Here is a 26,034-nt window from a genome sequence, read left to right as displayed (position 1 = left end):
ACAGGCACTGGCTCCCACTGGGGTACAGTTCACTTGGCAGTGGCTTTCACTGGGGTGAACTTCTCCATTCTTAGGGTTGCCAACCCTCCAGGATTGCCCTGGAGTCACCAACAATTAAAGGTTCATCTCCAGGACACTGCTGCGAGCAACACCCGGGAGAAACACCATCGGGACGTTAAAGAAGAATTGTGCGTTTGGCCGACCGTGGAGAATCATCCAATCGGGTATTAAAGAATCTGTTTGTTTTCCAATTGGGCGTGGGATGGTGTTGTTCCGCGAGGATGGACATGTTGGGTGACCAATCGGGGGAGTGTGGGGGCGGGGCGGTTGGAGGGGGGGAGGTCATGTGATGAAACCTCCAGGAATACGTCTAACCAGAGTTGGCAACCCTACTCCATGCTCTTCAGAACTTCAGTCTATTCTTCATGCGTGAGCTGAGACAGTGAGTGTTAGTGGGTTATTCGCACATCAGGGTGTCACAGCTAAGCTGATCAGTTTTGGTCTCCCTTACCTAAGGAAGGATATACTTGCCTTAGAGGGGGTGCAACGAAGGTTCACTAGATTAATTCCTGGGATGAGAGGGTTGTCCTATGAGGAGAGATTGAGTAGAATGGGCCTATACTCTCTGGAGTTTAGAAGAATGAGAGGTGATCCCATTGAAACATATAAGATTATTAGAGGGCTTGACAGGGTAGATGCTGAGAGGCTGTTTCCCCTGGCTGGAGAGTCTAGAACTAGGGGACACAGTCTCAGGATAAGGGGTCGGCCATTTAGGACTGAGATGAGGAAAAATTCCTTTACTCAGAGCGTTGTGAATCTTTGGAATTCTCTACCCCAGAGGGCTGTGGATGCTCAGTCGTTGAGTATATTCAAGACTGAGATCGATAGATTTTTGGACACTAAGGGAATTGAGGGCTATGGGTGGGAAAGTGGAGTTGAGGCCGAAGATCAGCCATGATCTGATTGAATGGCAGAGCAGGCTCGAGGGGCTGAATGGCCTACTCCTGCTCCTATTTCTTACGTTCTCATGTTCTCATGCGGCATTTCTTTAGCGGAGGTCACTGGACAGCGATCAAGAGCAGGATCCATGGTTGATTCTTCCCTTCCTTAGTCCAAAGGTGTCAAAACCAATTCTAGACCTCAACAATCCCAGCCCCCGCCTGGTTTAACTTTCATTGAAGTCAACGGGAAGGGAAATCGGGCAGAGTGTATAACGGGTGGCTGATCTGCTATTGCCCGTTTTCCGCCCGGAGGTGAAGGTTAAAAGCTGCCCCTCCGTCTCAGCACAGGAGGAGAGAAAATGGAAGGAGAAACATCTTATTTTTGTTTCCCCTTTGGCAGAGTTGGCTGTAAAATCGAGCAGCAGAGCTATTACGAGCGAAGTTGTTTCCTGCCATGCTCCATTAAAGTATCAGATTTCATGCTCTGAGAGGGGACCAATAATTCCTTACCTCTCCTTGTCCTGTCTCAACTAATCTAGAGCACACAGCCACAATCAAAATACATCAATCAAACACTCTGGTCTCTCCTGGTAAATAGGCAGCAACACACCAGAGCATGTTTCTGACATGAGCAAGCACGTCATTTGCTGCATACATCGGACACGTGTGTGATACATAGGCGACAAACTAACAGAAGGAATTATGAGCCTAAATTAAAAGAAAGAAAGACTTGCATTTCTATAGCGCCTTTCACAACCGCAGGACGTCCCAAAGCGCTTTACAGCCAATGAAGTACTTCTTGAAGAGTAGTCACTGATGTAATGTAGGAAACGCGGCAGCCAATTAGCGCACAGCAAGATCCCACAAACAGCAATGTGATAAATGACCAGATAACATGTTTATATGTGTTGGTTGAGGGCTAAACATTGGCCAGGGCACTGGGGTGAACGCCCCCCCCTGCTCTTCTTCGAAACAGTGTCATGGGATCTTCTACATCCACCCGAGAGGGCAGACGGGGCCTGGGTTTAACGTCTCATCCGAAAGACGGCACCCTCGACAGCACTAACCTCGGCACTGCACTGGGAGCGTCAGCCTGGGTTACGTGCTCAGGTCCCTGGACATAGGTGACAAACTAACAGAAGGAATTATGAGCCTAAATTAAAAGAAAGAAAGACTTGCATTTCTATAGCGCCTTTCACAACCGCGGGACGTCCCAAAGTGCTTTACAGCCAATGAAGTACTTTTTGAAGAGTAGTCACTGTTGTAATGTAGGAAACGCGGCAGCCAACGCACAACACTCTGGCCCAAGAGACAAGAGTATTTCCAACTCATCCACAGCTGATACTAATTAGTTGTAGCTATCAATTGCACTCCATACTTAAGAAAAGACATACTTGCTCTCGAGGCAGTACAAAGAAGGTTCACTCTGTTAATCCCGGGGATGAGGGGGCGGACATATGAGGAGAGGTTGAGTAGATTGGGACTCTACTCATTGGAGTTCAGAAGAATGAGAGGCGATCTTATTGAAACATATAAGATTGTGAAGGGGCTTGATCGGGTGGATGCGGTGAGGATGTTCCCAAGGATGGGTGAAACTAGAACGAGGGGGCATAATCTTAGAATAAGGGGCTGCTCTTTCAAAACTGAGATGAGGAGAAACTTCTTCACTCAGAGGGTAGTAGGTCTGTGGAATTTGCTGCCTCGGGAAGCTGTGGAAGCTACATCATTAAATAAATTTAAAACAGAAATAGACAGTTTCCTAGAAGTAAAGGGAATTAGGGGTTACGGGGAGCGGGCAGGAAATTGGACATGAATTTAGATTTGAGGTTAGGATCAGGTCAGCCATGATCTTATTGAATGGCGGAGCAGGCTCGAGGGGCCGATTGGCCTACTCCTGCTCCTATTTCTTATGTTCTTATTCAAAATTGAATAATTTTATTTGAATTTTTTTATAGAATGTTGTCTCTTTCCTGCCTTTTCTTCCTCTCTCCAGTGGTCCTGGGGACGTTAACTCAGACTAGGGTTAAGTTCTCTAGGCCCCACCAGCCTCGTCCAATAGACATTCTCCATACTCACATTCTGCAAATCCAATTTGAGGTTTGAGAGACCTTCCAAAAATAAAATAAAAGCCAACAATTATATAAAATGCAGTTGAGCCCAAGGCTTGTGAACTGACTGAACTATAAAGGGACAAGGGGCCTGAGAGAGCCAGGGTATCAGTGGTTTGAAACAGTGAGGTTGTGGCAAGGAGGCACAGGTATTTAAAATTTACAAACGTCAAGCAAAGTTAGAGATTAGAATTTCCCAACGGGGACAATGCACAGGTGGAACAGACTCTCAGACAAGATAGTTGATTCAGGATCATGGGGCTACCTTTAAAAAAGAGTTGGATTGATCTCTGTTGAGAAGGAAAGTTGAAGACTATTTGCCTGCAATTTGCTGTTGGTGATATTACTGAACGAATGCTTAACTCAATCACATGATACTCCGATTTCCGTCCTCTTAACGCAAGCATTAGCCTGCCCTTGAAGTCAGGCCTATCACACAAATGCATGATCTTGCCAACAGTAGTTTCTAGGCTGAGCTGTTACATGGAATTTGCTGCACAGAAACAGGCCATTCGGCCCAACTGGTCTATGCCGGTGTTCACGCTCCTTACGAGCCTCCTCCCTCCCTACTTCATCTCAGCCTATCAGCATATCCTTCTATTGCTTTCTCCCTCATGTATTTATCTAGCTTCCCTTTAAATGCATCTATGCTATTCGCCTCAACTACTCCTTGTGGGAGCGAGTTCCACATTCTCACCACTCTCTGGGTAAAGAAGTTTCTCTTGAATTCCCGATTGGATTTATTAGTGACCATCTTATATTTATGACCCCCAAAGCACTGCATAATTTTTTTACAGGGAAGGAGTGTCGCATTCCTTGAAGTAGGGATCAGTGATGGGAAACCACGATAGAATAGTACGTGGGAGTTTGATTTTTAAAAATTTGTTCATGGGATGTGGGCGTCGCTGGCGAGGCCGGCATTTATTGCCCATCCCTAATTGCCCTCGAGAAGGTGGTGGTGAGCCGCCTTCTTGAACCGCTGCAGTCCGTGTGGTGAAGCTTCTCCCACAGTGCTGTTAGGAAGGGAGTTCCAGTACTTTGACCCAGCGACGATGAAGGAACGGCCGATATATTTCCAAGTCGGGATGGTGTCTGACTTGGAGGGGAACGTGCAGGTGGTGTTGTTCCCATGTGCCTGCTGTCCCTTGTCCTTCTAGGTGGTAGAGGTCGCGGGTTTGGGAGGCTGTTGAAGAAGCCTTGGCGAGTTGCTGCAGTGCATCCTGTGGATGGTCCACACTGCAGCCACTGTGCGCCGGTGGTGAAGGGAGTGAATGTTTAGGGTGGTGGATGGGGTGCCAATCAAGCTGGCTGCTTTGTCCTGGATGGTGTCGAGCTTCTTGAGTGTTGTTGGAGCTGCACTCATCCAGGCAAGTGGAGAGTATTCCATCGCACTCCTGACTTGTGCCTTGTAGATGGTGGAAAGGCTTTGGGGAGTCAGGAAGTGAGTCACTCCGCCTACAGAATACCCAGCCTCTGACCTGCTCTCGTAGCCACACTATTTATGTGTCTGGTCCGGTTAAGTTTCTTGTCAATGGTCAATAGATAGAGTTTGGTGAGCTGGATGACTTTTTCTTGTTTTAAGCTTTCATATTCTTATAATTAAAGTCTAAGTTCTACTGCACACTAAATGGGTGGTCTGAAATCCCAATGGTACATACGAACACACTGGAAAATGTACTTGTGCGGACTTCAGGATTGGGCTAGACTGTGGTGCTCCTCCCACAGTTCAGTAGCCTGCCTCCCCACTCATTGTCCAAGCTCACTAATGCACCCTGACTATTGGGGCAAAGCATCGAAGAGTGAAAGTTAGTTAAAAAAAGGAGTAAATTGGTGTGATCAATGTCTGCTCTGGTACATCGGCTCACGATCTGTTCCATTAAACTCTGAGTATGAGGAGGAGGAATTTGGAAAAAAAAATGAATGTTTACCATATTCCTGTTATAATTAGACTTGTATTTATAACTAACTTAATATTGTGTTGCTACTAATTTCTACCCCATTTGGACTCGTGCCCTGTACAACCTGTTATTTTAAAGATCCTTCAAATCCTCTATTTTGCAGGCTAGTAGTTTTACATGAGGTGTTATACCAGCCCTGATGATGTCAACTCGATAATTTGCATTTGGCACAGAGGCTTAAGAGAAGCTAAGGAAGTAAAGGGGTATTGTGGGATATGGAGCAAAGACGGGAAAATGGAGATGAGGTGCAGATCAGCTGCAATCTAATGGAAAGATGGAGCAGTCCTGAGATGCCGACCGGTCTACTCCTAGTGCTCCAATGTTGCTAAGTGCCAACAGGCAAAAATAGGAGAGAAACAAAGTGGTTAAGAACAGGTGGAATAATATGCCTCCCCGATTTCCATCACCCCACCATTGGCGGCCGTGCCTTCAGCCGTCTGGGCCCTAAGCTCTGGAATTCCCTCCCTAGTGGGGCGATGAAAATCGGGGATGTGCAAGAGATCAGAATTGGAGGAACGTAGAGATCTCAGAGGGTTGTAGGGCTGGAGGAGGTTACAGAGATAGGGAGGGGGCGAAGCCATGGAGGGATTTGAACACGAGGGTGAGAATTTTAAAACCAAGGTGCTGCCCGACTGGGAGCCATTGGTAGGTCAGCAATCACGGGGGTGATGGGTGAAGGGGACACAAATTTATTATAAACGAAACCCAGATATAAACAAATACGACTTTTAAGCGGGGGATGAGACTCGGCCGCGGAGGGTGATCAGTCCTGATAGCAGAAGGAGGAATTTTCTTCACCGGTGTTCCCTGGTCTCTCTTCAGGATCCAGGTCGCGTCTCCCTTCTCCCGGGAACACACAATCTTCTCATCCTTGTTTTCAAATCCCTCCATGGCCTCGCCCCCTCCCTATCTCTGCAAACTCCTCCAGCCCTACAACCCTCCGAGATCTCTGCGATCCTCCAATTCTGGCCTCTTGCGCATCCCCGATTTCCTTCGCTCCACCATTGGCGGCCGTGCCTTCAGCTGCCTCGGCCCTAAGCTCTGGAATTACCTCCCTAAACCTCTCCGCCTCTCCACCTCTCTCTCCTTCTGTAAGACGTTCCTTAAAACCTACCTCTTTGACCAAGCTTTTGGTCACCTGTCCTAATATCTCCTCATGTGGCTCGGTCTCAAATTTTGTCTGATAATCTCTCCTGTGAAGCGCCTTGGGACGTTTTCCTACGTTAAAGGTGCTATATAAATGCAAGTTGTTGTTGTTGTTGTTATACCTCTGCTTTCTTATCACAAAATCTTTAGCTTTAGATTGAATTGCCTTTCACCTCCTCCAAGGCAACTGTCTTCCCCAATCCGTTCATTTGGAGCTGACTGCAGAGCATTGCCTCATTGCAGCTTTGAAGCTGTCTGACTAATATGCTGAAGTCTGCAGCTGTATCCTGATGAGGCCCATTTTAGACAATGCCTTACTTTATCATTGTGAATATAGACACCACCGAGTCAGCCAATGAGGTGGAGGTGAGGCGGGACTTACTGCGGCCAAGACTTTGGTGAACTTTACAGCAAACAGCAAAGCAAACAAAGTCAATTTACAAAGTCTATTTAAAAATAGCCTCTACGAACTGCAGCAAACATAAAATCAGTCCTAGTCATAAGTGTCAGGTGTGGCTCAGTAGGTAGCATTCTTGCCTCTGAGTCAGAAGGTTGCAGGTTCAAGTCTGAGACTTAAGTACAAAATCTATGCTGACGCTCCCAGTGCAGTACTGTGGGAGGTGTCGTCTTTCAGATTAAAGATATTAAACCATGTGCCCCCTCAGGTAGATATAAAAGATCCCATGGTGCTATTTTGAAACAGAGCAGGAGAGGTGTCCTGGCCAACTTTATCCCTCAACTAACATCACTAAAACAGATAATCTGGCCATTATCTCTCATTGCTGTTTGTGGGATCTTGCTGTATGCAAATTGGCTTTCCTACATTGCAGCAGTGATTGCAATTCATTGGCTGGAAAGTGCTTTGGAACGCACTGAGGTAGTGAAAGGCATTATGAAAATGCAAGTTCTTTCTTTTACAGAAGTGGGGTCTCCAGGCGTGATTGACGGGGGAATTACCCAATCATCTCCGGTCTGGCCGGGAGTAGTGGTTTCACTATGGTTTATGGTTATCACGTTCATTCTGTTCCTGCAGTCTCAGCAAGGACTTTCGTAGTCACCTGAGGAGAGGTGGGCAGGACCTGTTAGCCTTTCTACTGAACAAATCCTTATTCATTTCTCTGCTGATCTAGATTTTAACTCCTGACTTCCTTCACGTAGTGGATGCAAACACACTGGAGTCATTGAACAGAAGGTAGGTTGCGATGGTTTGCAGGCTTCACTGGAAGGATACGCAAGATGGGCTGAATGGCCTCCCAAATCTGTGCTTACCTTTGTGAACAACAACAACAACTTGCATTTAAATAGCATCTTTAACGTAATGAAACGTCCCAAGGCGCTTCACAGGAGCGATTATCAGACAAAATTTGAGACCGAGCCACATAAGGAGATATTAGGACAGGTGACCAAAAGCTTGGTCAAAGAGATAGGTTTTAAGGAGGATCTTAAAGGGGAGAGAGAGAGAGAGAGGTGGAGAGGTTTAGGGAGGGAATTCCAGAGCTTAGGGCCTAGGCAGCTGAAGGCATGGCCGCCAATGGTGGAGCGATTAAAATCGGGGATGCGTAAGAGGCCAGAATTGGAGGAGCGCAGAGATCTCGGAGGGTTGTAGCGGCTGGAGGAGGTTACAGAGATAGGGAGGGGGCGAGGGCCGTGGAAGATTTGAACAGGAGGATGAGAATTTTAAAATCGAGGCATTGGTGGACTGGGAGCCACTGTAGGTCAGCGAGCTCAATAGCACTAATTCATTTTGAAGGGTACGACCGCTAAACTTTATCTAAACCTTTGGTTAATTCCCAGGATGCTAACTGGTGCTACCAGTCTGTCAAAAGACAATGGGCACATCCCCATATTCTCCACTGATTTCTGTTGATTTCAATGAAAGGACAATCCTGCGATTTCTGTAACAGTGGCTGATTCACAATGCAAGTTTTACACCCAGGCGGCAAGTTGGAAACCATAGGATCATAGAATACAGCACAGGGGGAGCCCATTCGCCCAATCGTGCCTCCGTTGACTGTTTTAAAGAACTATCCAATTAGTCCCACTCCCCCTGCCCTTTCCCCTGCAAAATGTTCTTTTTCAAGTATTTATCCAATTCTCCTTTTGAAAGTTATTATTGAATCTGCTTCCACCGCCCTTTTCAGGCAGCGCATTCCAGATCATCACAACTCGCTGCGTAAAACAAAATTCTCCTCATCTCCCCCTCTGGTTCTTTTGCCAATTATCTTAAATCTGTGTCCTCTGGTTACCGACCCTCCTGCCACTGGAAACAGTTTCCCCCCATCTACGCGACCAAAACCCCTCAGAATTTTGAACACCTCTATTAAATCTCCCCTTAATCTTCTCTGCTCTAAGGAGAACAACCCCAGTTTCTCCGCATAACTGATGTCCCTCATCCCTGGCACCATTCCAGTAAATCACCTCTGCACCCTCTCCGAGACCGTGACATTATTTCCCCAATTTACCGCTATTCACGTTTAGTAAGCGTCAAAAAAACATATTGAGAAGTTGATATTGAAAGAAAGGTTTCGCTCCCACAGGGAGTAGTTGAGGCGAATAGCATAGATGCATTTTAGGGGAAATTAGATAAACACATGAGGGAGAAAGGAATAGAAGGATGTGCTGATAGGGTGAGAGGAAGAGGGGAGGGAGGAGGCTGGTGTGGAGCAGAAACACCGGCACAGACCAGTTGGGCCGAATGGCCTGTTTCTGTGCTGTAGACTCTGTGTAATGTAACATGTAACATTTAGTGGCCTGGTTGGCTGGAGTACTTTGTTTAAGTTGAGTTCGAAGATATTTTGCAAGATATAAATAGTGCCAGCTTAGGAATTTCCCAAGGGATAACATTTGTTCCTTGTTATAATTTCCTCTGCTGACACTCAGCAATGATCGTTGAAACTGTTAGATCTTTGCTTTAATGAAATGTTCTGTTTACAAGGAATGTATAGTTATTTATAAATAGGAAGGGCTGGACAAAACTTTTTTTCCTATTTTACTCTTTCCCGCTGATGAACTTCAAAGCTGACGTCATGGACCTTAGGAATAAATGTATATTTAATGAAACCAAAGGCGTTTACCAGAGAATTGTAAATGTTGGATTTGGGTTATTTCTAGACAACATATAATTTGAGTTATTTAATTATCAAGGTCCCACAATCAACAATGAGATAAATGACCAGATAATCTGGTTTCTTTTAGCGATGTTGGTTGAGGGATAAATATTGGCCAGGACACTGGGGAGAACTCCCTTGTTCCTTTTATGAAATAGTGCCTTGGGATCTTTTATATCCAGCTGAGAGGGCACACTGGACCTCAGGCTAACTTCCCATCTGACAGATGGCAGCACTGGGAGTGTCAGCCGAGATTTTTGTGCTCAAATTTTTGGAGTGGGACTTGAACCCATAATCTGCTGACTCAAAGGCAATGAGAGCTACCCACTGAGCCGCAGCTGACACACCCAAATCAGTTATGGCATAGGATTGGGCACGGGGTAAAGCTTTCTCTACTCTGCCCCATCGAGGGCTCCCAGGTCAGGTATAGCACAGATCGTATGCGGAGTATACCATCTGCACTACCCAATCAATAGCCTGGGGTTAGGTACAGAACAAGCATTGCCGTACTCAAACTGGGAGGAGCCAGTGGATTGAGGCGAGGGCATCTGGTTTGAACTGGAGTGAGTAGTGTGTACTAAATGGTACTTAGTGAGCAGTTAGCTGTTAAAGTACTGGCGGCTGTTTAACTGGTGGTTGGGTTATTTTTGTGTGAATATTTTTTGCGAGTAGTGAGTTTGGCTAACAAGCTAACTCTTAATTAGGGTGAATGCATGTGGGCGAATGGGTGTGGTTTGATTGCTTGTTTTTGTGTAAATAGTACCTGTGTGAGAATGAGCTGATTGTGTTGACTGGGCTGTTGGGGTAGATTTAAGTGGAGTGTCCAAAAGAGAGCAGTGGGGCGGTGAGAAGCCAGCGCGATGAGAGGCAGCAGGGAGAGTTTGGTCGCAACTAGAGTTTGGCACTGAGTGGGTCGGTATCTGTGAGACCAAGCAGGTAAATGAGAATTAGTTTGTATTAACTAATACTACAGGAGCAAGCAGTTAAGAGTATTGGAATGGAAGGATCAGGAACTTGCACTGGCAATGTGTGTGGTATAATGTGGGATATTCAGGAAGACTGTGACAAAATACAAGAAGACATTAATAAACTTACACAATGGACTGTAATTAGTAAATGAATTTCAATATAGATAATTGTGAGGTGGTGCATTTTAGTAGGAAGAATAAGGAGGCCACATACTGCTTGGATAATAAGAGTCTAAATAGGGTAGAGGAGCAGAGGGATCTGGGGTACAGATACACAAATCACTAAAAGTAGTGACGCAGGTTAATAAGGCCTGAAAAAAAAGCAAACCAAGCACTGGGGTTCATTTCTAAAGGGATAGAATTGAAAATCAGAGACTTTATGTTAAATTTGTATAGAACCTTGGCTAGACCACACTTGGAGCATTGTGAACAGTTCTGGTCTCCATATTAGAAAAAGGATATAGAGGCACCGGAGAAGGTGCAAAAAAGATTTACTAGGATGATACTAGAACTGAGATGTTATAACTATCAGGAAAGATTGAACAGGCTGGGGCTCTTTTCTCTAGAGAAGAGAAGGCAGAGGGGTGACCTGATAGAGGTCTTTAAAATTATAAAAGGATTTGAAAGGGTAAACGTAGACAAGATGTTTCAACTTGTGGGGGAGACCACAACTAGAGGTCATAAATATAAAATAGTCACCAATAAATCCAATAAGGAATTCAGGAGAAACTTCTTTACCCAGAGAGTGGTGAGAATGTGGAACTCGCTACCACAAGGAGTAGTTGAGGCGAATAGTATAGATGCATTTAAGGGGAAGCTCGATAAACACAAGAGGGAGAAAGGAATAGAAGGATATGCTGATAGGGTGAGATGAAGTAGGGAGGGAGGAGGCTCGTGTGGAGCATAAACACCAGCATGGACCCGTTGGGCCGAATGTCCTGTTTCTGTGCTGTAAATTCTATGTAATATTCTGGAAATGTAAAGTATCCAGGAGGAGTGTGTACAAATGTGAAAGAATTGTGCTGCTTGAACAAAGAAATGCTGAGTTTTGAGAACCAGCTGGCAACACTCTATAATATTCAGGGGGCAGGATAAGCCTCTGGAAGACATGTTCTGGGATAATTGCCATCTTGAAGATAGAAATGAAGCGTAAAGCAGAGGGAGGAATTGGAAGGTGCTCAGGGAGTGGGAGGAGATGGGTGGGATCAGTGTAGGAAAACCCTGAGGCCTAATTTCAACATTGTTGTGCCTGTTTTACGCCTGTGAAACGGGAGCAATGATAATTAACTTAGCAGGGCAGAGGCCTACTCCCGATCTGTTCGAACCTCCGTTAAATTGGGGTTGGGGCCTTTATTTAGGCTCCTGCGCCCATTTCAGACCCGGCCTCCTAAATTCGTTAAGACTAGCAGTCGGAGCTCGCGCAGCCCTTGAAAGGGACCGCTAGAGGTCACTGAAAGAAACAAAAGGCCTCAAATTGTTTTTATGTGGAGTCGGGAGGAGCAGGGTGTTCCTCCTGGCTCCAACAAACCACAACAAAGGCCCTGTTGGCCTATTCCCGCCCTCATCCCGATTGCCTCCCTCCCACCCGAACTTACCCGTGGGCCTCACCGTGGCCCAAAATTAGTTAGAGCCAGTCAGGCCAGCTGTGTCAGTGGGCCTTGTTGGCGCCAGCAACTCACCTGAATTATGACGATGAAGCTTTTGGACGAATTAAGATCGGGCCTCAGGCCACTCTTTTTTTGTTCGTCGGCACTGTGTGCCTTTGGAATTGCGCCCATTTTGGGGCGTCAACGAATTTTACGCCCTCCCCCCACCCGTCCCGGGTCTTGTACAGATGTACAATTCTTGACAGCTACGATGAGTTACGTTACATTGAGTCTATGGCACAGAAACAGGCCATTTGGCCCAACTGGTCTATGCCGGCGTTTATACTCCACACGAGCCTTCTACCTCCTTACTTTATCTCACCCTATCAGCATATCCTTCTGTTCTTTTCTCCCTCTTGTGCTTATCCAGCTTCCCCTTAAATGCATCTATACTATTCGCCTCAACTACTCCTTGTGGGAGCGAGTTCCACATTTTAACCACTCTCTGGGTAACAAAGTTTCTCCTGAATTCCCTATTGGATTTATTAGCAACTATTTTATATTGATGACCTCTAGTTTCGGTCTCCCCTACAAGTGGGAGCATTTTCTCTAAGTCTACCCTATCGAACCCTATCATTATCGTAAATGAGTGAAAGACTGAGGCACAAGGGAGGGCAATCAAGAGGAACTGCATGAAACAAGGTCCATGGTGGGAGTGGGTGGGGAGGAGCAATACTGTCAATGAGAGGGGAAGTAATTCCATAATTAGGAGAATAGGCCTGTTTTTCAGCTATGGCCAGAAATCCTAAATGGTGTGCTGCCTTCCAGAGGCAAGGGTAAGGGATATAGTGGAGTTTTTTTAAAAATTCATTCTTGGGATGGGGTCGTCACTGGCAAGGCCGGCATATATTGCCCATCGCTGGTCGGCCCGAGAAGGTGGTGGTACAACTTAATGGCTAGTCATCTACACTGGTGCAGGACTGGAGTCACGTATAGGCCCAGACCGGGTAAAGACGGCAGGTTTCCTTCCCTAAAGGGGCATTAATCAACCAGTTGGGTTTTTATGACAATCCGACAGCTTCATGGTTTTTATTTCCAAATTTAAAAAAAAAACGAATTCGAATCCTCAAACAGTCACGGTGGGATTTGAACTTATGTTCAGTGGTTAGGTCACTAGTCCAGTAACATAACCACTATACTCTTGGCTAGCACACTTCTGTAAAAAGGGAGGGAAACCGGCCAGAAGTCGCAACTCATGTAGGAACCAGTGACGCGAGAGAGAATAAGTTGACATTTCAGCAGTTTGATTAAAGTGCCTTTGCCTCGTGTTACATGCTGAACGGGTTAGGGTGGAACAGACCTGCCAATGTGTGGCTAGATTGACGGTAAGAGGGAGGGAGGGGGTTTTCAGATTCCTTGAACACTGGGGCATTGATAGATTAAGTGAGTGGGCAAAAACTGTGGAGTTCAGTGTGGTGAAGTGTGAGGTCACCCACTTTGGACCTAAGCAAAGGTGGATCGGAGTATTTTCGAAATGGCGAGAAGCCGGGAGCTGTGGAGGAGCAGAGAGATTCAGGGGTGCAAGTACAGGAATTACTAAAGGGGGCTGGAATACAAAGGGGTGGAAGCTATGTTACAGTTATGTAAAGCTCTGGTTAGACCACATTTAGAGTCCTGGATTCAGATCTGGGCACCGGACCTCAGGAAGGATATATTGGCCATGGACAACACCTCAGGAAAATATCTAGTGTATAAACCTAAAATGCAACATCATCCACCAAACAACAGTGACTGCACTTCAAAGTAATTCATTGCATGTGAAGTACGTTGGCATATTCTGACATACGCAACAAAAAATAATTTCTTTTCATGCTATAATAACTTAAGAATCTCAATATTATAATTAGTTCCGAATGTTATATATTTTCTTGGATGAGACACAGAGTTGTTCAGGGATAAGTCATATTTAATGTAATTACTGAACAACAAAAGGCAATTATAATGGGCCGGATTTTGCTATGAAAGTAACGGTGAGGCGAACAGCGCAATTTCCGGCGAGCGCACGTGCGCAGTTAGACGCCGAAATCCAGATGTTGCTGAACGAGATACACTGCTCCTCCACAAGCTTCGCGAGAACTGCATCTCGCCGTCTGGCTCCCCGTTCAAATCAATGGAGCAGCGTGAAGTTCCTGCACAGTCATGTCATCGGTCATAGAAACAGGAGGAGACCATTCAGCCCCTCGAGCCTGTTCCACCATTCAGTTAGATCATGGCCGATCTGTACCTCAACTCCGTTTACCCGCCTATGTCTCTGGTCTCGTTCCTTCAGATTTTAATTGTTGTTGGACATTTAAAAATAAATATACTTTTTTTTTACTGTTTCTTTCTGTCTCTTTTATCTCTGTCTCTTAATTCAGTCTACCTTACCCTCTCTTTATTTTGCTTTCTGTACCTGATTTCACATTGAATTCACTATTCTAACTTACACTTCCTGGTTCAGTCTCTGCTTGGCTTATAAACATGCTGGTTGGTTAAGGGGGTAGACAGTTGTTTGTCCCGTTCACACAGGTCCCAGATGCCCTGTAGAGGGCTCTGTTCTTTTTGGCTCTCTAATTTACTGGAAACATAGAAACATAGAAAATAGGAGCAAGAGTAGGCCATTCGGCCCTTCGGGCCTGCTCCGCCTTTCGAAACGATCATGGCTGATCGTCTAACTCAGTATCTTTTTCCCCATATCCTTTGATCCCTTTAGCATTAAGAAATATATCTGTCTCCTTCTTGAATACATCTAATGACTTGGCCTCCACTGCCTTCTGTGGTAGAGAATTCCACAGGTTCACCACCCTCTGAGTGAAGAAATTTCTCCTCATTGCGGTTCTAAATGGCATACCCCGTATCCTGAGACTGTGACCCCTGGTTCTGGGCTCCCCAGCCATCGGGGAACATCCTCCCTGCATCTAGTCTGTCCAGTCCTGTTAGAATTTTATATGTTTCGATGGGATCACCTCTCATTCTTCTAAACTCCAGTGAAGTTGCTAGCAAAAGTTCATAGAAAGTTTATGGCCAAGTGCAGGTCTGATAAAGGGCGGGATGTCGTTCATTTGCCGCTCACAGCAAAATCCGGCCCGCTGTAATTAACGCCTGTTTGTCAGACAATGTCCCACACAATGCATTACTTTCAAGCGCAGTGAAAGTCCCATCGGAAAATGCAACAGCAGTTCTGATCCCAGCAACATCTCGCAGAGAAGTACAAGGTGAATGTCCAGTGATTGTGTTTCTTCGTGTTGTTGGTTGAGGAAGGAATGTGGTCCACGATTCTGGTAGAGCTCCGTGGGGATAAATTTCAATTTTTATCGCTAGGCAAATAAACAGCTGATAGCGAATCGGCAGCCTGCTTTACAACTCCCCCGATTATTCTTTTCTAATGACGTTAATGATGTAAAGTGCGCTCCCATCTCGCTGTTGACTCTGATTGGTCCCAGTGTGTCTATCAATCCCTCTGATAGGTCCCAGCGTAATTATCAATCCCTCTGATAGGTCCCAGTGTGTCTATCAATCCCTCTGATAGGTCCCAGTGTGTCTATCAATCCCTCTGATAGGTCCCAGTGTGTCTATCAATCCCTCTGATAGGTCCCAGTGTGTTAATCAATCCCTCTGATAGGTCCCAGTGTGTTAATCAATCCCTCTGATAGGTCCCAGTGTGTCTATCAATCCCTCTGATAGGTCCCAGTGTGTTTATCAATCCCTCTGATTGGTCCCAGTGTGTTAATCAATCCCTCTGATAGGTCCCAGTGTGTCTATCAATCCCTCTGATAGGTCCCAGCGTGTTAATCAATCCCTCTGATTGGTCCCAGTGTGTTTATCAATCCCTCTGATAGGTCCCAGCGTGTTTATAAATCCCTCTGATTGGTCCCAGTGTGTTAATCAATCCCTCTGATAGGTCCCAGCGTGTTTATCAATCCCTCTGATTGGTCCCAGTGTGTCTATCAATTCCTCTGATAGGTCCCAGCGTGTTAATCAATCCCTCTGATAGGTCCCAGTGTGTTAATCAATCCCTCTGATAGGTCCCAGCGTGTTTATAAATCCCTCTGATTGGTCCCAGTGTGTTAATCAATCCCTCTGATAGGTCCCAGCGTGTTTATCAATCCCTCTGATAGGTCCCAGCGTGTTTATAAATCCCTCTGATTGGTCCCAGCGTGTTTATCAATCCCTCTGATAGATCCCAGTGTGTTAATCAATCCCTCTGATAGGTCCCAGTGTGTTAATCAATCCCTCTGATAGGTCCCAGCGTGTTTATCAATCCCTCTGATTGGTCCCAGTGTGTCTATCAATCCCTCTGATTGGTCCCAGCGTGTTAATCAATCCCTCTGATAGGTCCCAGTGTGTTAATCAATCCCTCTGATTGGTCCCAGCGTGTTTATCAATCCCTCTGATTGGTCCCAGTGTGTCTATCAATCCCTCTGATTGGTCCCAGTGTGTTAATCAATCCCTCTGATAGGTCCCAGTGTGTTAATCAATCTCTCTGATTGGTCCCAGTGTGTCTATCAATCCCTCTGATTGGTCCCAGTGTGTTAATCAATCCCTCTGATAGGTCCCAGTGTGTTAATCAATCTCTCTGATTGGTCCCAGTGTGTCTATCAATCCCTCTGATTGGTCCCAGTGTGTTAATCAATCCCTCTGATTGGTCCCAGTGTGTTTATCAATCTCTCTGATTGGTCCCAGTGTGTCTATCTATCGTCTCGCTGCCGACTCACTATCACCCATTTTTTGCTCGGAAACATGGAGGCTCAGTGGTTAAATGCACCATCAGCTGATGGAGGTCTTTAAGATTATGAAAGGGTTTGATAGGGTAGACGTAGAGAAGATGTTTCCACTTGTGGGGGAGACCAGCACTAGGGGCAATAAATATAAGATAGTCGCTAATAAATCCAATAGGGAATTCAGGAGAAACTTCTTTACCTAGAGAGTGGTGAGAATGTGGAACTTGCAACCACAAGGAGTAGTTGAGGCGAATAGTGTAGATACATTTAAGGGGAAGCTCGATAAACACATGAGGGAGAAAGGAATAGAAGGAAATGCCGATAGGGTGAGATGAAGAGGGGAGGGAGGAGGGAATGATACCGGGGCTTAAAGGATCAAATTTTAAGGTCCGATTGCATAAACTTGGCTCAGATTCCCTTGAGTTTAGAAAGTTGAGGGGTGATTTAATTGAAGTGTTTAAAATGATATCGTTGATAAAGAGAAGCTATTTCCTCTGGTGGGAAATCCAGAACAAGGGGGCACAAAATTAAAATTAGAGCTGGGCTGTTCAGGAGTGAAATTAGGAAGCATTTTTTCACACAAAGGGGAGTGGAAATCATTGAATCTTACAGCACAGAAAGAGGCCATTCAGCCCATCGTCCCTGTGTCGGCTCTGTGAAAGAGCTATCCAATTAGTTCCACTCCTTTGCTGTTTCCCCATAGTCCCTGCAAATTTTCCCTATTCAAGTCTATATCCAAATCCCAATCTGAAACTCTCTTCCTCCAAAAGGCTGTGAATGCTGGGTCAATTGAAATTTGAATGGAGAGATTTTTATTGGGTAAGGGTATCAAGGGATATGGAGCATAGGCGGGTAAATGGAGTTGAGGTACAGATCAGCCATGATCTAATTGAATGGCGGAACAGGCTCGAGGGACTGAATGGCCTCCTCCTGTTTCTATGACCGATGACATAGAAGTTTCCTTCCTACTCCAGCTGGGAGACTTCTAAGTGAAACGACCTTTGACCTACATGCCTGCCAAGTATTACTCATTCGGAGTGATAGTCGTTTAGTTGGGTTTTTAAGATGTCGCTTAGTTGGATTTGTTGTTGTTCTAAAAATATAAACACATTCGCATTCTGCGGCACTCATGTCGATCGTCCATCTCACTTCTTCCTTCTTGACAGCGCTGACCCCAGTTAATGCTGTCAACAACCTCCGATTATCTGTACGTCTCCATTAACTAGCTATCTCCAGAAAAATGGCAGTTGTACAAAGTAAGAAAAAGTCACCCTGATACAGTAAGGGATGCTCTTTTAAGGTTTAAGACATATTTTTGGAACATTACGTATGACATAGAATTTATAGCCGGGAGCAGGCCATTCGGCCCAACTGGTCTATGCCGGTGTTTATGCTCCACACGAGCCTCCTCCCTCCCTACTTCATCTAACCCTTTCAGCATATCCTTCTATTCCTTTCTCCCTCATGTACTTATCTAGCTTCTCCTTAGGATTGATTAGGGAAAGCCAACATAGATTTGTTAATGGCAAATCATGTTTAACTAACTTGATAGAGTTTTTTGATGAGGTAACAGAGAGGGTCGATGAGGGCAATGCGGTTGATGTGGTGTATATGGACTTTCAAAAGGCATTTGATAAAATTCCGCATGGTAACCTTATCATCATGGAATAAAGGGGGCAGTAGCAACATGGATACAAAATTGGCCAAGGGACAGGGAACAGAGAGTAGTGGTGAACGGTTGCTTTTTGGACTGGAGGGAGGAGTTCAGTGGTGTTCCCCAGCGGTCGGTGCTGGGACCACTGCTTTTCTTGATATATATTAATGACTTGGACTTGGGTGTACAGGGCACAATTTCAAAATTTGCAGATGCCACAAAATTTGGAAGTGTAGTAAACAGTGAAGCGAATAGTGATAGACTTCAAGAGGAGATAGACAGGCTGGTGGAATGGGCGGACACGTGGCAGATGAAATTTAACGCAGAAAAATGCAAAGTGATACATTTCGGTAGGAAGAACGAGGAGAGGCAATATAAACTAAAGGGCACAACTCTAAAAGGGGTACAGGAACAGAGAGATCTGGGGGTATATGTGCACAAATCGTTGAAGATGGCAGGATAGGTTGAGAAAGTGGTTAAAAAAGCATACGGGATCCTGAGCTTTATAAATAGAGGCATAGAGTACAAAAGTATGGAAGTCATGATGAACCTTTATAAAACACTGGTTCGGCCACAACTGGAGTATTGTGTCCAGTTCTGGGCACCGCAATTTAGGAAAGATGTGAAGGCCTTAGAGAGGGTGCAGAAAAGATTTACTAGAATGATTCTAGGGATGAGGGACTTTAGTTACGTGGATAGACTGGAGAAGCTGGGGTTGTTCTCTTTGGAACAGAGACGGTTGCGAGGAGATTTGATAGAGGTATTTAAAATCATGAAGGGTCTAGACAGAGTAGATAGAGAGAAACTGTTCCCATTGGCGGAAGGGTCAAGAACCAGAAGACACAGATTTAAGGTGATTGGCAAAAGAACCAAAGGTGACATGAGGAAAAACTTTTTTACACAGCGAGTGGTTAGGATCTGGAATGCACTGCCCGAGGGGGTGGTGGAGGCAGATTCAATCATGGCCTTCAAAAGGGAACTGGATAAGTACTTGAAATGAAAACATTTGCAGGGCTACGGGGATAGGGCGGGGGAGTGGATTACTCTTGCATAGAGCCGGCGCGGACTTGATGCGCCGAATGGCCTCCTTCCGTGCTGTAACCATTCTGCGATTCTATGATAAATGCATCTATGCTATTCATTTCAACTACTCCATGTGGTAGCGAATTCCATTTTCTGGGTAAAGATGTTTCTCCTGAAATCCCTATTGGATTTATTGGTGACTATTGCAAAGGGACCATTATCCTCTGTCTAACTCATGTTATAGCTATCCTGGAACTGCTTGACAGGGCAGAGTTAAGGAAACTTTACAATGCAACTAACTTTTGATGGTTTCTGACCTGGAAGCTCGTAGTGGGGTTAGTGTAAAGGGAGCTTTACTCTGTATCTAACCCGTGCTGTACCTGCCCTGGGAGTGTTTGATGGGACAGTGTAGAGGGAGCTTTACTCTGTATCTAACCCGTGCTGTACCTGGACTTGTAGCATTGGATAGAACAGTGTAGAAGGAGCATCAACCTGTTCCTAACCTGTGCTACATCTGACTCTGGAGTGCTTGACACTAATACTGTTGCAAAAAGAGGGAACCGTTTAGCTCCGAACACTGAACAATGATATCCCTTGTCTTGATGAGCAGATATTTTACTGAAAACATTGTTTCACTAAAAACCTTGCCATATTTTGATACAAAGAGACACCTGCATCCCTATTTAAATAGTACAATGGAAGAAACATCTTAAAAGCCAATCATAATCGATACTAAGGAATGTCACAAATGTTTTCAAGGCCAGTCACTCGCTGGGATAGACAGTGAGATTGTATTCCTACCGTAACATCCAATATATAGGTCACAACCATGTATAAGTTGCATATGAGGGTGTTCCCATATATTTAGAAGACAAGCATTCCCTTAAAAACTTGGCTTGGGATTTCACTGCCCGGGTACTGCTCTGTCCCACAGACCAGGAAGGGCACAGGTTCAGTTCCCACTCTGTGTTGTCAGCTTATGCGACAATGCGCAGATAATTTGTATTATAAATATTGGTCGAACAATAATTATTGGGCAGGACACCCCTGCTTTTCTTCAAAATAGCACCATGGGATATTTTGCATCCACTTGAGAGGGCAGACGGGGGTCTTGATTTAACATTCCATCCAAAAGACGGTACCTCCGACAGTGCAGTCCTGCGCTGGAAGTGTCAGCCTGGATTAAGTGTCCAAATCTTTGGATTGGGGCTTGAATCCATGGCCTTCTGACTCAGAGGTGAGAACGCTGCTCACCGGGCCACGACTGACAAAGAATATGAGGCAAATTGCCGAAGCTGAATGAGGTAAATTAATCCATTATCACGAAGGATTTGATTACCAGGCGACACAGTTAAAAATGAAACCGTTTAATGGGCCCTTGGCAAGAATCTGACACTTTGTCCAAATGCCAAGGAGAATGAAGCTGTTTCCTGCCATTGAAGGGAGAGAAAAACTGTCAGAGAGCAAAAGAAAATGCCATTCTGGGTTTGTAACATTTTGATTGGTTTGGCAACACAATTTGCTTGGTTTTTCCTTACAGCTCCTTCTGACCCAGTTTTGTAAATCTTTTCATTGACATGCCAACCTAGCAATCTACCAAAAAAGCAAGCACGGCCCCAGAGAAAATAGATCATTTGGACAAGGTTCAGAACTGCGGGGCACTGCACTGTCGGAGGGTCAGTACTGAGGGAGGGCTGCACTGTCGGAGGGTCAGTACTGAAGGAGTGCTGCACTGTCGGAGGGTCAGTACTGAGGGAGGGCTGCACTGTTGGAGGGTCAGTACTGAGGGAGCGCTGCACTGTCGGATGGTCAGTACTGAGGGAACGCTGCACTGTCGGAGGGTCAGTACTGAGGGAGGGCTGCACTGTCGGAGGGTCAGTACTGAAGGAGCGCTGCACTGTCGGAGGGTCAGTACTGAGGGAGGGCTGCACTGTCGGAGGGTCAGTACTGAAGGAGTGCTGCACTGTCGGAGGGTCAGTACTGAGAGAGCGCTGCACTGTCGGAGGGTCAGTACTGAGAGAGCGCTGCACTGTCGGAGGGTCAGTACTGAGAGAGCGCTGCACTGTCGGAGGGTCAGTACTGAGGGAGGGCTGCACTGTCGGAGGGTCAGTACTGAGGGAGTGCTGCACTGTCGGAGGGTCAGTACTGAGGGAGCGCTGCACTGTCAGAGGGTCAGTACCGAGGGAGCGCTGCACTGACGGAGGGTCAGTACCGAGGGAGCGTGCACTGTCGGAGGTGCCATCTTTCGAGACATTAAACTAAGGCCCCGCCTGCCCCCTCAGGTGTACATAAAAGATTCCAAGGCACTATTTCCAAGAACAGCAGGGGAATTCTCCCCGGTGTCCTGGCCAATATTTATCCCCCAACCAACATCACTAAAACAGATTATCTGGTCATTATCACATTGCTGTTTGTGGGATCTTGCTGTGTGCAAATTGGCTGCCACATTTCCTACATTAAAACAGTGATTACACTTCAAAAAGTACCTCATTGGTTGTACAGCGTTTTGGGACGTCCTGAGGCCGTGAAAGGCTCAAAATAAATGCATGTCTTTTTTTTCTTTTGCCTGCACCCAAGATCCTCGCCCATGCAATGTCCATCATGCACAACTAGATGGCGATCTGGAACAGGAACCACGGCTGACATTTTTTTCTCTGTGTCAGACAATGAGTTGGAGGTGGGGGCGGGACTTATGGCAGGACTCACAGCAAACAGTCTATTTTATGGCAGACAGAGTCTATTTAAACAGCGCACTACAGCAAACAGTCTACAGAGCCTATTTAAAAAGAGTCTCTCCGAACTACAGCAAACAGAACTCATGACCGAAATTGCAGCAACTTCTCCCGATAAAAGCAGGATTATTTCTCCAGCAAAATGGAGTGAGTGGAGGATAGTTCCATAATACAAATTATGTGCGTGAAATCAATCCCAGTCACTTACAGCTTTGCGGACTCCAGGCGTGATTGACGGGGGAATTACCCAATCATCTCCAGTCTGGCTGGGAATAGTGGGGTCTCTATACGCAGCCTCAGTTAGATCACCCCTTAATCTTCTACACTCGAGGGAATACAAGCCTAGTTTCTTTTGAGGCGGTAACAAGGAGGCTCGATGAGGGTAGCGCGTTTGATGTAGTCTACATGGTGGACTGGTCAGAAAAGTAAAAGCCCATGGGATCCAAGGGAAAGTGGCAAATTGGATCCAAAATTGGCTCAGTGGCAGGAAGCAAAGGGTAATGGTCGACAGATGTTTTTGTGACTGGAAGGCTGTTTCCAGTGGGATTCCACAGGGTTCAGTACAAGGTCCCTTGCTTTTTGTGGCATATATAAATGATTTAGACCTAAATGTAGGGGGCATGATCAAGAAGTTTGCAGATGATACAAAAATTGGCCGTGTGGTTGATAGTGAGGAGGAAAGCTGTAGACTGCAGGAAGATATCAATGGACTGGGCAGGTGGGCAGAAAAGTGGCAAATGGAATTCACTCTGGAGAAGTGTGAGGTAATGCAATTGGGGAGGGCAAACAAGGCAAGGGAATACACAATAAATGGGAGGATACTGAGAGGTGTAGAGGAAGAGAGGGACCTTGGAGTGCATGTCCACAGATCCCTGAAGGTAGTAGGACAGGTAGATAAGGTGGTTAAAAACGCATATGGGATATTTTTCTTTATTAGCCGAGGCATAGAATATAAGAGCAGGGAGGTTATGCTGGAACTGTATAAAACACTAGTTAGGTCACAGCTTGAGTACTGCATACAGTTCTGGTCACCACATTACAGGAAAGATGTGATTGTACTAGAGAGGGTACAGAGGAGATTTACAAGAATGTTGCCAGGACTGGAGAATTTTAGCCATGAGGAAAGATTGGATAGGCTGGGGTTGTTCTCATTGGAACAGAGGAGGCTGTGGTGTATAAAATTATGAGGGGCGTAGATAGAGTGGATAGGAAGGACCTGCTTCCCTTAGCAGAGGGGTCAGTGACCAGGAGGCACAGATTTAAAGTGATTGATCGAAGGATTTAGAGGGGAGTTGAGGAGAAATTTTTTCACCCAGAGGGTGGTGGGAGTCTGGAACTCACTGCCTGAAAGGGTGGTAGAGGCAGAAACCCTCAACTCATTTAAAAAGCACCTGGATGTGCACTTGAAGTGTCATAACCCACAGGGCTACGGACCAAGTGCTGGACAGTGGGATTAATCTGGATGCACTTTTTTGGCCGGCACGAACACAATGGACTGAATCTGTGCCGTAACTTTCTATGATTCTATATGATTCTAGTCGATGCAACCTGTCCTCATAATTTAACCCTTTTAGCCCCGGTATCATCCTGGTCAACCTGCGCCGCACCCCCTCCAAGGCCAAAATATCGGCTGCGGTGCCCAGAACTGAATGCAGTGCTGTACACAGTTCCGTGTGACTGGTGAGGCAGAAATCTGACACGAGTAAATGAGGACCTAATTCATTCAGTCGTACAAAGGGATCATTTTTTCTGTTCACAATACAAACAACAGAAAGGATATTTTTTTAAAATATAAATGGTGAAAGTGAGCTGCATCAGCTTCCAATGGCATGGGGGATTCAAGTGAATGTTTTTAAGGGATTTCTTTTTTAAAGCGATAACAGATTAACTAAAGACTTTTGACGTGTGCAGGGACCACTTTTATTTTGTTGATAAACAAAGGTGAAAGTCCAAGTCCTGGGCAGCACTAAGGCTGTAAAGAGAAGAGGCTACAAATTACCGTTTACATGGAATCATGTGATGTTCCTCTGGGTGCTATTTTAACAAAAGCGTTAATGCATTTAAAATAAACCGACTTAAAGGAAGCTCCTTCACAAATGGAGTGATTGATACTTGGAGTTGACGTTGGGTAGGGTGGTGACGATCTTGAAACTCTGGAATCATTCACGAGGGAGGCAGACGCTCAGTTCTACGGGTCAGCCACGGCTGATGGGTAGCGCACTTGCCTTCTGAGTTAGAAGGCAAGTGCGTTCAAGTCTCACTCCAGGAATTTGAGCACATTATCCATGCTGATACTCCCAGTTCAGTACCGAGGGAGTGTTTCGGATGAGATGTTAAACCCAAGGCCCCGTCTGCCCTCTCGGGTGGACGCAAAAGATCCCACGACCACTATTTCAAAGAAGAGCAGGAGAGTTCTCTCCGGTGTCCTGGGGACAATATTTATCCCTCAACCAACATCACTAAAAAAAAACAGATTATCTGGTCATTTATCACGTTGCTGTTTGTGGGATCTTGCTGTGCGTAAATTGGCTGCCGCATTTCGTACATTACAACAGTGACAGCCCTTCAAAAAGTATTTCATTGGCTGTACAGCACTTTGTAACAAACTGAGGCCGTGAAAGGCGCTATATAAATGCAGGTTCTTTCTTCTCTTTCCATTAACAGTGACCGGGGAGGTGTGAGAGTGTAGATGTTGAGGAAGGGGACTGGAGGGGTCAGTTGTGATGACCTACACGGTTGAACAGCCGACTGACACTCCACTGTCTGGATTCACACATGAAAGGCTGGTCACTCGGGTAGACTGTGCAGGCTAGCTGGTGCCTGTGCGGAGCAATACCAAAGCATAAGTCAGGATTGGAAGGGAAAACTGAAATTGGCCAGTGTGGGATATCTAAATAGGGATGGACAATAAATGCCGGCCTTGCCAGCGACGCCCACATCCATGAACAAATTTTTAAAATGTCACCGTGGCTTGGTGGGAGGTGCGTTGATAAGGTTCAACGCTTGTACAAAAAGTACAATATAACTCGGCTTGTATTTCATTGAATATAGAAGATTAAGGGGTGATCTAATTGAGGTGTTTAAGATGATTAAAGGATTAGACAGGGAGAAACTATTTCCTCTGGTGGGGGGAGACCGGAACAAGGGGGCATAACCTTAAAATTAGAGCCAGGCCGTTCAGGGGTGATGTCAGGAAGCACTTCTTCACACAAAGGGGAGTGGAAATCAGGAACCCTCTCCCCCCAAAAAGGCTGGGGGGGTCAATTGAAAAATTCAAAACTGAGATTGATGGGTTTTTGTTACACAATGATATTAAGGGTTACAAAACCAAGGCAAGAAAATGGAGTTGAGATACAGATCAGCCATGATCTAATTGAATGGCGGAACAGGCTCGAGGGGCTGAATGGCCTCCTCCTGTTCCCAAGCTATCACAAGTTACTATGTTGGGACTGGATTTGAAATGAGTTGTGTACACGCCATGGTGTCAGGTGCAAATGAAAAGACATTGCAACAAGTTGAGTTTATATCGAGCCTTTTAACATTGGCAAAGTCCCAAAGTGCTTAAGAGCAAATGTGGTCATGGTGCAGCCTCAATAACTTGTTTACTTTCTCTTCCCTCTCTCTCTCTCCCTCTCTCTTGGAATAGAGTGACCCAACGGTGAAGATGGGGATGACCGCGCCTCCAACTCGTACCTCAAAGTCCAACCGAAGCGAAGATCTTCCCAGAAAGTGCACCACCAACCTGTTTCACAGTGTAAAGGTGGGTGGAGGAGTCAAAGGAGATTGTTGCTTTTCCTTCCTTACTACACCTTCTGCCTTCCGTCAACTTGAGCTCATCCAAAACTCTGCTGCCCCGTATCCTAACTCGCACCAAGAGCCGTTCACCCATCACCCCCCTTGTGCTCCCTGACCTACATTGGCTCCCTTCCCGGCAACGCCTTGATTTTAACATTTCCATCCTAGTGTTCAAACTCCTCCATGGCCTCGCCCCTCCCTATCTCTGTAACCTCCTTCAGCTCTACAACCCTCCGAGATCTCTGCGCTCCTCCAA

The 26,034-nt window shown here is 45.8% G+C and overlaps 1 protein-coding gene across 2 annotated transcripts in view; it reads left to right on the top strand.

Annotated features, from left to right (window-relative positions):
• LOC137322684 (solute carrier organic anion transporter family member 2B1-like) overlaps positions 1 to 26,034 on the top strand; it is a 90,544-nt gene that overhangs the window by 11,251 nt on the left and 53,259 nt on the right. Inside the window, exons 2-3 of one of the 2 annotated variants that reach the window (XM_067985621.1) lie at positions 7,284 to 7,345; positions 25,630 to 25,743. In XM_067985621.1, the coding sequence (XP_067841722.1) occupies positions 25,648 to 25,743 (96 nt within the window). In that variant the 5' untranslated portion in view covers positions 7,284 to 7,345; positions 25,630 to 25,647. The remainder of the gene's footprint in view (positions 1 to 7,283; positions 7,346 to 25,629; positions 25,744 to 26,034) is intronic. The other variant, XM_067985620.1, reaches the window with a different exon arrangement.

The sequence above is a fragment of the Heptranchias perlo genome, chromosome 6 (genome assembly GCF_035084215.1).
Source record: "Heptranchias perlo isolate sHepPer1 chromosome 6, sHepPer1.hap1, whole genome shotgun sequence".
NCBI lineage: Eukaryota > Metazoa > Chordata > Chondrichthyes > Hexanchiformes > Hexanchidae > Heptranchias > Heptranchias perlo.
Note: the sequence above shows the minus strand (reverse complement) of the source record. Positions and strands in the feature narration are given on the sequence as shown.